This window comes from Bos mutus, chromosome 13, assembly GCF_027580195.1.
Source record: "Bos mutus isolate GX-2022 chromosome 13, NWIPB_WYAK_1.1, whole genome shotgun sequence".
Taxonomy (NCBI): domain Eukaryota; kingdom Metazoa; phylum Chordata; class Mammalia; order Artiodactyla; family Bovidae; genus Bos; species Bos mutus.
In genome coordinates, this window is record NC_091629.1 from 45,474,929 (window position 1) to 45,490,351 (window position 15,423).

Sequence of the window (15,423 nt, forward strand, 5' to 3'; positions counted from 1 at the left end):
AGTGACCCAAACTCAGACTATTGAAAACAGTAAATGTGGCAAGGAAGCGGAGCAATAGGAAGTCTCACTCATTGATGGTGAGAAAGAAAAATGGTATAGCTTGGTGGTTTCTTACAAAACTAAGCATATTCTTACCCATGTGATCCTACAATTGAACTCCTTGTTCTGTACCCAAAGGACTTGAAACTTTATGTCCAGACAAAAATCTGCACACAGCTTTATTCATAAATGACAACATTTGGAAGCAACCAAGATGCCCTTCAGTAGGTGAGAAGATAAACTAAGACACATCCAGACAATGGGATATTGTTCAGCTCAAAAAAAAAAAAGAGCTATCAAGCTATGAATAGACACAGAGGAAGCTTAAATGCACATCACTAAGTGAAAGAAGCTGAACCAAGAAGCCTACCTACTGTATAATTCCAGTTATGTGACTTTCTGGAAAAGTATATGATTAAAAGGTCATTGGTTGCCAGGGGTTGGAATGGGGGAAGAGATGAGTATGTAGGGCACCGATGATGTGGGGGGTGGTGAAAATAGTCTATGTGATACTATCATAGTGGATTCATGTCAATATACATTTGTCCAAATCCACAGAATGTACAATCCCAAGAGTGAATCTTCATGTGAAATTATGGACTTGGGTGATTATGATGGGTTAATGTAGATATGTCAATTGTAATAAATGCACAACTCTGGTGGCAGATGTTATAATAGAGGAGCCTTGAATGAGTAAGGGCAGACAGCGTATGGGAAATTTCTGTCCCTTCTTCTCAATTTTGCTGTGAACCTAAAACTGGCTTAAAAAAATAAAACCCGTTTTAGTGAATACCTTAAAATAAATAAAGCTGCTATAAACACTTGTCTATAGGTTTTTGGAACTACATTTTCATTTCTCTGGAATATATGCCCAAGAGTACATTTGCTGTGTGGTATAGTTATTATATATTTAGTTTAGTTTTTTTTTTTTTTAAACTGCCAAACTATTTTCTAGAGTGTGGTTGTACCATTTAACATTCACTAAAGTGATGTATAAAAGAATCAGTTTCTCTGCATCATGGCTGGCATTTGGTATTGTCACTATTTTTAATTTTAATTGTTCTGATAGATATGTAAGGAATCTCATTGTGGTCTTAATTTAATTTGCATTTTTCTAATTGCTAGTGATGTTGAGCATCTTTTCATGTGCTCCTTTGCCATCCGTATAACCTCTTTAGTGAAATATCTTTTCACGTTTTTCTTCCAGTTGAATTGTGTACTTTTTTCTGTTGAGTTTTGAGAGTTGTTTCTATATTCTAGATACAAGTTCTTTGTCACATATGTGGTTTGCAAATATTTCACCCAATTTTTTTTCCAATTTTTAATTTGTCTTTTCATCTGTCCTTTTCATAGGATCTCACAGAGTGAAAGTTTTAAATTTTGATTGAATCTATTTTTTTTTCTTTTATGGATTATGCTCTTCATCTCTAAGAACTCTTCACCTAGCCCTAGGTCCGAACATTTTTCCTGTGTTTTCTTCCAGAAGTTTACATTTTACTTTTAAATCTATGATACACTTTGGGTTAATTTTTGTGTAACTTGTTAGGTTTAGGTTGAGAGCCTTTTTTCTCTGCCTACAGACTTCCAATTGCTCCAGCAATATTTATTGAAAAAGACATTTTCTTCTATTGAATTACTTTTGCACGTTTGTGAAATATCAGTTGGTTGTCCTTGTGTAGGGCTCTTTCTGTTCAATTGAACTGTGTGTCTATCTCTCCACCATGACCACACAGTCTTGGTTACTTTAGCTATGTAAGTCTTGAAATCTGGTAGAATAATTTCTCCACATTTGTTCTTTGTTTTAGCCATTCTCATTTCTTTGCCAATTTCTCTACAGATGAAATATAGAGCAGACAATCTTATCTATATCCACAATAAACCTTATTGGAATTTTGATAGAAATTGTATAAAACGGATCTATAAATTTAAGGAGAATTTACATCTTTCCTAGCTGAATCTTACAATCTATAATCACAGTGTGTCTTCATTTATTTATATCTTTTTTGATTTTTTATCTACATTCTGTAATTTTCAGTACAATTTCTGTACATGTTTTATTAGATATTCACTTAAGCATCTTATTTTTTGGAGTGATTGTGACTGATGTGTTTTTAATTTCAGTGTTCATATGATCTGTGATAGGACATAGCAATATAACTAATTTTAAAAATTTATTTATTTTTAATTGGAGAATAATTTCTTTACAATGTTATGTTCATTTCTGCCACACATCCACAGGAATCAGCCATAGGTATACACGTGTCCCCTCCCTCTAGAACTTCCCTCCCACCTCCCACACTATCCCACTCCTCTAGGTTGTCTCAGAGCACCATGCTGAGCTCCCTGTGGTATACAGCAACTTCTCATTAGCTATCTGTTTTACAAATGCATGCATGTATGCTAAGTTGCTTCAGTCGTGTCTTACTCTTTGCGACCCTACAGACTGTAGCCCGCCAGGCTCCTCTGTCCATGGGATTCTCTAGGCAAGAATACTGGAATGGGTTGCCGTGCCCTTCTCCAGGGGCTCTTCCCAACCCAGGGATCAAACTTGCATCTCTTACATCTCCTGCATTGGCAGGTAGATTCTTTTCCACTAGCACCACCTGGAAAGCCCATTTTACAAATGATAATGTATATAATATTTTACAAATGGTAATGTATATATTACAAATGGTAATGTATATAAAAATGAAGATTAATCCTTTGTCGTTTGCTTCATTTGCAATTATTTTCTCTCATTCTGAGGGTTGACTTTTCATCTTGTTCAGTTTCCTTGGCTGTACAAAAGCTTTTAAGGTTAATTAGACTCCATTTATGGGCTTCCCTGGTGATTCATATGGTAAAGAATGGCCGCTCTTTTAGTTTGTCCCACCTTCTCCTTCCCTCACTGTGTCCATAAGTCTGTCTCCATGTCTGGGTCTCTATTCCTGCCCTGCAAATAAGTTCATCACTACCATTTTTCTAGATTCCATACATATCTGTTAATATACAATATTTGTTTTCTCTTTCTGACTTACTTCACTCCATACAACAGACTCTAGGTTCATCCACCTCACTGGAACTGACTCAAATTTGTTCTGTTTTATGGTTGATAGTCCACTGTATATATGTACTACAACTTCTTTATCCATTTATCTGTCGATGGACATCTAGTTTGATTCCATATCCTGGCTATTGTAAATAGTGTTGCAATGAACATTGGAATACATATGTATTTTTAAATTGTGGCTTTCTCAGCTGGGTCATATGGTAGTTTTATTCCTAGATTTTTAGGTATCTCCATACTGTTCTCCATAGTGGCTGGATCAATTTACATTCCCATCAACAGTGCAGGAGGGTTCCCTTTTCTCCAAATCCTCTCCAGCATGTATTTTTTGTAGATTTTTTTATGATGGGCATTCTGACTGGTGTGAGGTGATGCTTCATTATAGTTTTGCTTTGCATTTCTCTAATAATAAGCATTGTTGAGCATTTTTTTTTCATGTGTTTATTAGCCATCTAGATGTCTTCTTTGGAAAAAATGTCTGTTTAGGTCTTCTGCCCATTTTTTGATTGGGTTGTTTGTTTTTCTGACGTTGAGCTGCATGAGCTGCTTATATATTTTGAAGATTAATCCTTTGTCAGCTGTTTCATTTGCAATTATTGTCTCTCATTCTGAGGGTTGTCTCTTCATCTTGTTTACAGTTTCCTTTGCTGTGCAAAAGCTTCTAAGTTTAATTAGGTTCCATTTATGGGCTTCCCTGGTGGCTCATATGATAAAGAATCCACCTATAATGCAGGAGACCCCAGTTCAATCCCTGGGTTGGGAAGACCCTCTGGAGAAGAGAATGGCTACTTACTCTAGTATTCTTGCCTGGAGAATCCTATGAACAGAGGAACCTGGAGGGGTTCCTCTAGCCTATGGGGGATCCCCATAGGCTTTGCAACCTATGGGGTCACAAAGAGTTGGACATGACTGAGCAATTAACACTTTCACTTTCAGGTTCTATTTGTTTATTTTTGCTTTTATCTCTGTTACTCTGGGAGGTGGATCATAGATGGCCTTGCTATGATTTATGTTGAAAAGTCTTCTGCCTATGTTTTAATCTAAGAGTTTTATAGTTTCTGGTCTTACATTTAGGTCTTTAATCCATTTTGAGCTTATCGTTATGTATGGTGTTAGGACGTGTTCTAATTTCATTCTTCCACATGTAGCTGTCCTGTTTTCCCAGCACCACTTGTTGAAGAGACTATCTTTTCTGCATTGTATTGTCTTGCCTCATTTGTCAAAGATAAGGTGCCCAGAAGTGTGTGGTTTTATCTCTGGGCTTTCTATCTTGTTCCATTGGTCTATATTTCTGTTTTTGTGCCAATACATACTGTCTTGATGACTGTAACTTTGTAGTATAGTCTGAAATTAGAAAGGTTGATTCTTCCAGCTCCATTTTTCTTTCTCAAGATTGCTTTGGCTATGTGGAGTCTTTTGTGTTTCCATACAAACTGAGAAATTTTTTGTTCTAATTCTGTGAAAGATACCACTGGTAATTTGATAGGGATTCCACTGAATCTATAGGTTGCTTTAGGTAGTATCATCATTAGAAATACAACTAACGTTTGTATGCTTATCTTGTATCCTGTGACCTTACTAAACTTACTCATTGGTTCTAGATTTTTTCATAGATTCTCTTGTATTTTCTGCATAAATCATTATGACACCTGCAAATACAGTTTTTTCCTTCTTTTCTAATCTATATACCTTTTATTTCCTTTTCTTGCCTTAATGCACTGCTTAGAACTCCCCAGAATTAAAAGGAATGAACTATTGATCCATATAATTTGGGTAGATCTCAAGAACATAATGTTGAGTGAAAAAAAAGTCAGTCTCAAAAGATCAAATATGATTCATTTATACAAGTCTTGAAATGACAAAATTATAGAGATGGGAAACAGATTAGTAGTTATCAGGGATTAGGGGTAGTGACAGAAGGTGAGGGCAAAGAGGAGAGTCTGTGCCACTAGAAAGGAATAGCAGGAGGGAGATCTTTTTGGTGACAGAAGGGTTCTGTAATCTTGATCATAATAATGGTCACATTATTATGACCATTATTATGACTTGTGATAAAATGTCATGAAAGTAGGCACATTCATTGCACCAGTATCAGTTGTACTGCTGTACAAACAGAGGCTGACTTGAGCTGATGTTATACCAGCAGGCCTATGTATCAACCTGAAAAAAAAGTCCAGGATGGACACCCAGTCTTCCTTGCTTTGGGATCACAATGCTTCTACAGCTGCCAGGTCAACCCCCCCACCCCAGGGGGCTCTGCTCTCCCCTGCCAACGTTTCTACTCTTCCTCTTCATCTCTCAGCCTACAAGGAATAAAAAGAAAGATTCAAGTAGGCCTTCCAAAAGCAAAAACAATTCTTTCTGCCATATCCCCGGAGAAAAGATCCCTTTCCATTTTCCTTGAGAAGAAGGGCCAATGTGAGATTTACACCCAAAAGTGTACACAGAAGAGTGCTTTTGACATGGTAAAGCAAGCAGGCCAGCCTGCTTCAACCTTTCTCCCCTGGAGAAAGGCCATGGCACTCCAGAAAGAAGTTTCAAAAGTGCTCAAACTACCCTCAAAGCTTTTGTTGGGGTCTTTGCACCTCTTAGCACCTGCACTCCTACTAGCCCCCATCACTGTGCCCCACCGCTCTCTTATCACCATGGCAACCTAACATCACCTTCAATGTCCCCGCAGCCCTCTCACCAGCAGCCAGAGAAAATCTGCTTATTTATCCCAGTATTGTCTTGGACCCACTTCTGAAAATGGATCACTTTTCCTCCTTGGGCCTCAGTTTCCCAATCTGTGAAATGGGAAGACAGAGGAAAGTTGCCTAGACCAGAGATTCTCATAGTTTGGGGGCTATCTGGAATACAGGACATTTGACGGGGAGTTATGGGGTCTAGGGTTTTATTTCCCAAAAGAATAATCTAAGAGAATTTTCAAAATTTCACATGCCCAGACCCCAGAGACTCAAGTTCAGAGATTCAGACAAGGGAGTTATGTGTCTTCTGAAGACTTATGGTGACTCAACAGTGAGTTCCAAGCCCTTTTTTCATCCCACCATTGTATCACTCCCCATGGCTGTCTCTACCTAAAGTACAGAGGAGGTTCTTAATAAATGTTATTGACTGAGTGAAAAAGCCATGCCTCATAGTGAATTAATTTGGTGAGAGGATGACTGGCTGTGTGTGAAGAAGTTAACACCAGGCCCCAGGTATTGGGGAATCCTTAGGCTCTTCCCTTTCTAACTGTGAAACCTGTGTATTTTAAGAGCAAACTAATGAATAAGTTGTAAGAATCCCCTTGAGCAAGGCTCCAGAGCTGCTCTGCAACCTTCTTAATATGCCAGCTGGAGCCAAATTCACCTGAGACAGTGGGACTCTGATCCCTCTAACCCAGAAAGGATCCCACCCTGAATGATGCTTGATGCAGCAGCTATTTATAAAACTCCCCCCACACACCAAATCCACTTGTACTTTCACATGTGAATTCATAATTCACCTATTCATTCACCCAGGACCCACTATGTCAAATCTGACCCAAGTGCTGGGCTTAACAACAGGCATACTGATGTAAATAAGAGTGATCTCAACCCCCAAGGCTTTCCATCTGGTGTGTGTGTACTTGGGGATTAGTGAGAAGGGAACAGTGACAAATAATTACACAAGAACACAATGCGTGCCCTAAGAATGGCTTGCTGTGGGCATCTGAAAACAACCTGGGAAGAAAGGACTGTGTTGGTCCCCACGGCTCTGCAGATACCTACCTCACAGAGTTATTTCAGAGGAGTGAGTTTGGTTCAAACTTTGACTTAAGAGTTTGTCAAGTAGTTATTCTTTTAAATAAAAGCAACATATCTAAAATTAAAAAGTAAAAAAAGATGAACACTTTGTGAAGCCAGTCAGAACTCAATTTGAACACCTTCTCTATCTTAATGTTGCGCAACCTTGGCTGATTATATCACCTCTTTAGACCTCAGTTTCTGCATCAGTAAGATAGGGATACTAAGAGGGTTGTGTAAGAATAGGATGATTTCAGGTCTATAAGCACCCATCACTGTGCCTGGCACATAAGAAGTGTCAATGACAACTATTTTATAGCTACTGTTATTGTAATCATTAAGAAACAGTGAGACAGAGCTCCTGTGCACACTTTTAATGGTAGGGGCATTAGTTGGGCTTTGAAGGATGAGAAGGAGTTTATCACAGAGATGAGCCTAGTGATGGGGACAAGGTGAAGGGGAACCATGGACCAAGGCAGCAGGAGGGGCAGGGGAGGATGGTAAAAGCTGAAAGAGAAAGTCTGTGAGCAGCAGCCATGGGAAATGAAGCTGAGTTATCATTTCAATGAGTAAATTTATGTGCTTTATCCTTCTTTAGTACTTGGAAACCTTCTGATTCTTTGGGCTGTGGTCTCTTGAGCATCAAAAGGCATGTCAGCCAGCTTCCCTAGAAATCCAAGGATTTGGGCTCAGCTAAGTCCCTGTCCACCCCAGCTCATTCACTCCAAAACCAGGCCAACTGTCTCAGCCTAAAGAGGCTCCCATTCACTAGGGATTAAGTCTCTTGGCTTCCCACACATGCTCTTCAGTCCATTCCAGCTCCAATAGCCTTCCCTGCAGCTGGCAGATGAAGAATTATGTTCAGAACTGCAATAATTACCCAACTGCCGCAGCCAAGCCCCAGAGACATCTCTTTGCTAACTCTTAACACCCTTCCTGCCATTTCCCCACCCTCAATCCATTTGGAGTATCATTCCTCATGATTGACAGACACAAGAAACAGATTTGCAAATTTTAATGGAATGTAGGAACTAAAGAACAGGAAACAAAGTCATCTCTATCCATGATTTCCATGTATCTTCCCTGTGTTGACAAGTTTGGCCTTAACTGTCTCCTTCTTGTTTCACTTGAGGAGTGGTCCAAGGGAGGATTCGATCAATTGTCATTGGTACGATTGTCAAATAACGACTAAGGATACAGCATCGTTTATGATTTGAGCAGCGTGTGACACTGTCTTCATCATTTTTGCACACCAACCGGCATTTTCCCTTCATCCAACATTCTTCCTCTGGACATAGGAACACCCATTAAGTAGATGTTAGTATTCCTCAGCTGGATAGACAAGGGGAAGCAGAGGAGGTGTAGGAGTTCAGGGGAGGAGTGGAGGGAGAGAGTTAATGCTAGACCCAGTCCAAGGAAGGGAGAGAAGAGACCTCACAAGGGGAGAGAATTGAGGCAATTTTTCCAAGGTTGGGAACTCAAGGGTTTTAAGAAAGCCTTTTTCATAATCTCACATTTCTGTCTTCCTATCCCCCCACCTCCTGCTCCTAACTTTGAGATCAAATGATGTCAATAAAGTTCCCACCTAACAGAGCTTGGGAATGATGGGAAAAGAACAGTGAACATCTGTCTTATTAGGGAATGGAAGAGAGTCCCTCACATTTCCACAGATTCAGCTCTTTATCAGTTGTCTAGCTTGAACCCAACAAATCCCAACTCCAACCCAACTCAATCTCCAATCCTCCTTGACCAATTCAAACTCAAATACCCAGGCCAATTTTAATTAGAACTCCCAGCTTTACCCAACTCAATGCCCCTGGAGCCCTAACTCCCGGTCAAACCCAAGTCTAATCAAGTCACCAACTTCAATCCTAAGCAGCATTCCATCACCTAGCTGAACCTCAGGCACCCGGGCACCATCCAGTACCAACTCTCAACCTCAGTCCAAGCCCCAATCTAATTCCCAACACCAAATCCACTCAACTCAAAATTCCATACCCCCTCCAGCCTACTCCAAACCATCAAGGAAGCCCAACTCCTCGCCTCTGGCTCTTCCTCATTTTCCCACTATCACTCCGATCCAAAGTCTTGCCACCCCATCACAACTCACCCTCAACCTTCAATGTAATCTCCCAAACCCCTAAGAAGTCCCCAACCCGCACCAGACCCTTTACCCCTAAGCCCTCCTCCATGATGCCAGCAGAATACCAGCCTTCCCTTCAGTGTTAGGTACTCCAAATATCTCCATCCCCCTACCTTGGCAGAAAAAAAAAAAAAAAATCAGGGAGAGATGTGAACATGAGATGATTATGAGAAAACGTCCCAAAACCACATGAATTGAGAAAGGGCTTCAGATGCTGTCCACAGTGAGGGGGAAGAGGAAGGAGAGACATTTATGACCAAGATCCCAGACATTTGAGAGACACCCGAATTACCTGATACCACTGGTTCCATGGCCAGAAGGATGGCAAGAAACAGGAAAAGAAACTTCATGACTGGAAGGTCACAGGAGAAGGACGTGGTTGTGCTGCAGGCTATGGAGAATAGAGCTATCCTCTGCAGGGATGAGTCTTGTTTTCATTGGCAGGACCGTGGGCAGTGAATTACAGCAGAAGAGGATTTATATCAGATCAAACAAGCCGAAGGACAATGTGTAGCAGATTCTGCAGCAAAGAACGAGACGAGAGCGTGGGAAACCGGCCAGCATCCGTGCCAAAAGGGCTTTTCTCTCCTAGTAAGGAGACAGGCAAATTAAAGCCGTTTGGCCTTTTGAGATCCACAAAGGGATTAATCAATTAATGCATATCAAGACACATTTAATTTTTTTCCTTTTTTAATTAAATTTATTTGTTTTTAATTGAAGGATAATTGCTTTACAGTATCATGTTGGTTTCATATCAACATGAATCAGCCATAGGTATACATGTGTCCCCTCCCTCTTGAACATCCCTCCCACTTCCCCCTGCATCCCACCCCTCTAGGTTGTTACAGAGCCCCAATTTGTGTTCCCTGAGTCATACAGCAAATTCCTATTGGCTATCTATTGTACACATGGTAATGTATGTTTCCATGTTACTCTCTTCATGCATCCCACACTCTCCTTACTCCCCACCCCCTGCCCTGTGTCCCTAAGTCAAATATTTAATTTTTAAAAAATTCTTATTCTCAACTTTCTAACAGAAAATTCACACGTGTATGTCTTTCTGAACCTTGAACTTGCCAATCTCATTCTCAGCTCAGACCCTTAGCATTTATAACTTGCTCTTCCTATAAAGTTCTTCCTTCAGACTGGCTCCTGTTCACCATTCAGTCTCATATTAAATGTCACTTCTCAGAGAGGCTTTTCCTGGTCACCTTAGATTAAGGGTACTCCCACACACACAGTCACTCTGTATCATAATAACTTGTTTTGTGACCTTCATATAGTCACTTGTTCCTTTTCAATTTATTCTACATGATTAATCTTTGCCTCTCCCATTAGAATGTCAGAAATTTGCTTTGTGACTCCAGTGCCCATAATAATATCACCTGGTGTATTAATCAGGATATTAATTCAACTGTTTAAATACATTATCTCCCCAAACAGTAATTCTAAGAGACAGACATTGATTTCTGTCTTATATAAAAGAAATTTCTTTCTTATGTAAAAAGCTTCATCACTAAAAGCAAGGGCTTCCTTGGCAGCTCAATTGGTAAAGAGCCAGGCTGCAATGCATGAGACCTGGGTTGAATCCCTGGGTTGGGAAGATCCCCTGGAGAAGGAAATGGCAACCCACTCTAGTATTCTTGTCTGGGAAATCCCACTGACAAAGGAGCCTGGTGGGCTACAGTTCAAGGGGTCAAAAGAGTTGGACACGACTTAGTGACTAAAAACCATGCCATTAAAAGTAGGGCACAAGATTCCTTCTGATTTGATGCTGTGCCATTCCTATCAGGCAGCTTCATTTGATCCTCTGGTTCTCAGGAAGAAGAGAAAGAAGGAAATGAAGTGCACCATTTTTCCTTTAAGGATCCCACCCAAAATCTGCACACATCACTTCCATTCCAGTCAATTGGCCAGAGTTCATTCAAACAGATATATCTAGCTGGACGGTAGGCTGGAAATAGTTTCTTTATTCTGGGCAACCATGGCTAGCTGAAGTTCAGGGGTTGTCTTACTAAGAAGAAGGGGAAGACAGATACTAGAGAAGAGCTAGCAATTTCGGACACACTTAGCACATTGCAGGTGCTTCAAAAATGTTGTAGACTGAGTAAATATCTTACACATTGAATAAGGTTATAAGAAATAATCTAAAGGGGAGGCAACTCGAGTCATTCTAGAGAGTAGAGAAAGCATGTGGACTGTGCCCCTTCAGTCAAGCTTCAGAAGAAGCTGAATAAGAGCTGGACCCTTTAAGATACTATACACTGTTATAAACTAGATAACTAATAAGAACCTACTGCGTAGCACAGGCAACTCTACTAAATATTCGGCAATGACCTATATGTGGATAGAATCTTAAAAAGAGTGGATACATATATATGCATAACTGATTCACATAAAAGGTATGAGAGAAGGAAAACACCACTGAAAGTTGGAGCCCTCAGAGAAGACACTCTCTCCCAAGCTATGGGAGTGGCCACAATAACCAGCTAATTAGCACTGACCCTCTGCTAGGTTGGGCTTCCCTGGTAGCTCAGACAGTAAAGAATCCTCCTGCAATGCGGGAGACCTGGGTTCGAGCCCTGGGTTGGGAAGATCCCCTGGAGAAGGGAATGGCTACCCACTCTAGTATTCTGGCCTGGAGAATTCCACGGACTATATAGTCCATGGGGTCACAAAGAGTCGGGTACAACTGAGCAACTTTCACTTTCACTCTGCTAGGTTGGTGACAAGTATTTCACAAGTATAGTCTCACTTCATCCTCACAACACCAATAGAGTTCCTGCCTCGTTGTTCTAGCTTGGACACTAAAGTACAGAAGCACAAGCAATTTGCCCAACTCTGACCAAATGGGGATTTCAGGATTTGAACTCAGATCTGACTGGCTCCCAGTTATAGTACTTCTATCCACAACCTGGTCTCCCATTGTTTCTTCAGACTTGGAATAGCAAGGGTCCCTTCTAAGTGAGGAAGCCAGTCAAAAGGAAACCTCTAGTGATTCTTGCCTAGAAAAATTTGAAGAGCTTCTACAGAAAGTAGGCACAGGTGAGATCAGAGAAATGAGGGTCACTTTCTTGTGACTCTCCTTATTTTATAACAGGTTTATTGAAGTATAATTTACATGCCATAAAATCCACTCATTAAGTGTACAAAGCAATGAATTATGCAGAGCTGTACCTCTGTCACTATAGTCGAATCTTGAAAATTTCCATCACCCCCAAAATATCCCTCACACCCATTTGTAGTTACTACCCTTTCCCACCCCCAGCCGTGATGGAACCACTGTTTATAAGAATACCATCAACTATGTATTAAATATCATCTGGGGTTAATCCTTTCAAGGAAAAGGTATGTATGACTATGGATGAAGCCATGGCTCGGGGGATAACATGAATAAACCAGGGCCACTGAGGCAGTCAGGATTCAAACTCAGAACTCTCTCCAAAAGGGTCCAGATCAAGGGGAAGATATTTGTAAAGAGTGGGAAATGTATCATTTTTTAAGCTGAGGTGAAATACACTGTATAGCAAGAGATATTGAAAATACGAAAGAAAACAGGGTTTCTGGTGGAGAAAAATTCTAGACAAGCCAAAGGGAATGGAGTCAAAGAATTAGATAAAAACACTGGACCTTAACAGACTTTTCTTTCTTTTGAAAGAAAGGGGGTTTATAGAATGACTTCATAGCATTGCTCTTAAAACCCGAAACTTTTATGTCAAAAGTGAAAGTGAAAGTCACTCAGTTTGTGTCCAACTCTTTGTGACCCCATGGACTGAAGTCCATGGCATTGTCCCGGCCAGAATATAGGAGTGAGTAGCCTTCCTCTTCTCCGGGGGATCTTCCCAACCCAGAGATCGAACCCAAGTCTCCCGCATTACAGGTGGATTCTTTACCAGCTGAGCCACAAGGGAAGCCCAAGAATACTGAAGTGGGTAGCCTATCCTTCTCCAGCAGATCTTCCCAATCCAGGAATCGAACCAGGGTCTCCTGCATTGCAGGTGGATTCTTTACCAGTTGAGCAATCAGGGAAGCCCTTTTTTTGTCAAACAAACCTAAATTCAAATCCACCTCTGTGAGCTGCTCTCTATGTGACTACTGTAAAGATTTGTCTGTTTGGGGTTTTTTGTCTTGTCTACCGTTCATGACAGTCTCATCTTGTCTCATCTTCCCATTTGGAGGGAATCCTGTCACCATAGCGGTCTTGTGGAGGGACAGTGTCACCTCCCATTGTTCAAATACTTGTTTTCCTGCCTCTCTTGCAGCTGAGGTGTGAGCACGTGGCCTAGGCTCAGCCAGTTAGATTCCCTTTCTGTTCTTTGAATCGAGTGCTTGGGATTCCAGGAAGCGGTAACAGTGGAGGGCTTATCTTAGCAAAAGAACCCACCCACAATGAAAGCCAGTGCCCTGGTCAGTAGGGAAGCATAGTAACAAGGAGTGGAGTTCAGGGTCCCAAACAACGGTGTTCAACAGCAGCTCTATCCTCACTACTGGGTCTGAAGGCTGATTCTTCCCCTTGGCTCCATCTACCCCACCATTTTCTCAGCTTGACTCCATGCATCCTCTGAGCTGCCAAATAGTCAAAGTTTCGTTCGCTAAAAACCCTAACTGATGCAGTGAGCATGGGCAAATTGTTTAACCAATTTGGGGAGGATAATCATATGTACCTGATGGTTTGCTGTGTCCTTTAAGTGGTTAAAAATGTCTATCCAGTGTTTAGTGCAGTGCATGACTGGTAATAACACACTTTACTTACAATTTCTTTGTTTTTCTTTTTAATATTTATTTATTTATTTTTGGCTGCACTGGGTCAGCCTCGCTGCACATGGGCTTTCTCTATTTGCCACGAGCAGGGGGTACTCTTCATTGCAGTGCATGGGCTTCTCACTGCAGTGTCTTCTCTTGCTGCAGAGCATGGGCTTTGTTGTTCCATGGCACGTGGGATTTTCCCAGACCGGGGATCAAACCTGTGTCCCCTGCATTAGCAGGCGGATTCTTAACCACTAGATAGCCAAGGAAGTCCCAATTTCTTTGTTTTGAGGTGAGAGAGAAAGGAATGGGAACCTTGAGTGGGTTCAGCTTCTACAGTCTCAGTAACAGTGGAGCTAAATTCCTCGGTGGGGTGGAGAGATGGGACTTGCAGAAAATGAATAGAAATGAATAGTCTTGAGAAGCCACCATGTGTGACGGAGTCTGAGAGGGAAAACCTGTGAGCAGGGCCAGGGCTGGACAGGCCCAATAGGAAAACTGTACATCCTTAGGAATCCCGGCAAGGCATAGGCCAAAGATAAAGTCAAAAAATATGAAAACCTGTTGTCGCTTCAGCCTAAGAACATGTTTTGTGTCATTCTTCAGAAGTACATTCTTTTTCCAGAGTTGACTGTTGCTTGATTTTGAAAGCTACTTGGGCAGCACCATGGACTCTGTGCTTAAGGTCACTGGCTGTAGGTGTTGGCAGGATTTGCTCAGTGGGCAGTGGAGCTGCTCAGGATGAGGGAATGTGGGGGCAGTATCCAGCTATGTGATGGAGATGCCAGGGGTTGGGTTTGGCTCAGGGTTAGGAGCTGAGCACCTTACTCTGTATCCTCAATGATATCAGTCAGTGAAAAAGATGGTTTATTTCAGTGCTGCAGAACTCAGCATTGAATGAGACAACATTGCAAAGTGTTGACAAACTTGTATTCTGAAATTAGATTCTTGGTTGCATCATCTTGGAAATTTTCATTAACTCTGTACCTGTTTCCTCAGCTATACAGTGGGTTAGTAATAGCATTTTTTTCTTAAGGTTGTTAATGAAGATCAAATGAGTGAATACTATAAAGCACTTAGAACACCACCTGACATTTAGTGACTGCAGTATTTGCTGTGATTACTGAAATAAATCAGAGGATTCCAACCCAGATTCCAGGCCCTTCCTCTTTGCAATATTTCATAAGCCACCTATGAATCCTTGTATACACAGATTGTCCAAGAAGTTCTGCAATGATTCAGAGAAATGGCCTTGACTGAGATAAGGAGAAATTGAAAGAGTTGGTTTAATTGCTATGGCATATTCACATTTGGGTGTCTGCATTTATGTATTACATTTTTTTTATATTGTAAGTGGCTCAGGTGGTAAAGAATCTGCTTGCAGTGCAGGAGACGCAAGTTCAATCCCTGGGTCAGTAAGATCCCCTGGAGAAAGAAGTTGCAACCCACTCTAGTATTCTTGCCTGAAGAATTCCGTGGAAAAGGGGCCTGGTGGGCTACAGACCATGGGGTCACGAAGAGTCAGACAAGATTGAGTGACTAACAATTTCAACTTCAATGTGTACACATATAAAATCTAAAAATAGCTGTGTATGCTCAAATATATCTTTTATGTTTATTTTGTGCATGTGTTGTTTGTATTTTGTATACATGAGTATTTGGATGTGCAAGAATGTTTGTAG

General features: G+C 41.0%; 1 protein-coding gene across 1 annotated transcript; it reads right to left on the minus strand.

Moving 5' to 3' along the window:
* Positions 1 to 7,955: 7,955 nt before the first annotated feature.
* On the minus strand, positions 7,956 to 9,345 carry LOC102279314 (beta-defensin 119). Its single transcript, XM_005887922.3, has 2 exons — positions 9,288 to 9,345; positions 7,956 to 8,140 (listed from the first exon to the last, which is right to left on the minus strand). The coding sequence occupies exons 1-2, from the start codon at positions 9,343 to 9,345 to the stop codon at positions 7,956 to 7,958; spliced, it is 243 nt and encodes an 80-aa protein (XP_005887984.2).
* Between the last annotated feature and the right edge of the window lie 6,078 nt (positions 9,346 to 15,423).

Bases quoted from the DNA above. Each gene is read 5' to 3' on its own strand.
- LOC102279314 (XM_005887922.3), bottom strand. From the start codon at position 9,345: ATGAAGTTTCTTTTCCTGTTTCTTGCCATCCTTCTGGCCATGGAACCA. The intron at 8,141-9,287 runs GTAATTCGGGTG...TCCTATGTCCAG, and splicing joins CATGGAACCAGTGGTATCAG to AGGAAGAATGTTGGATGAAG.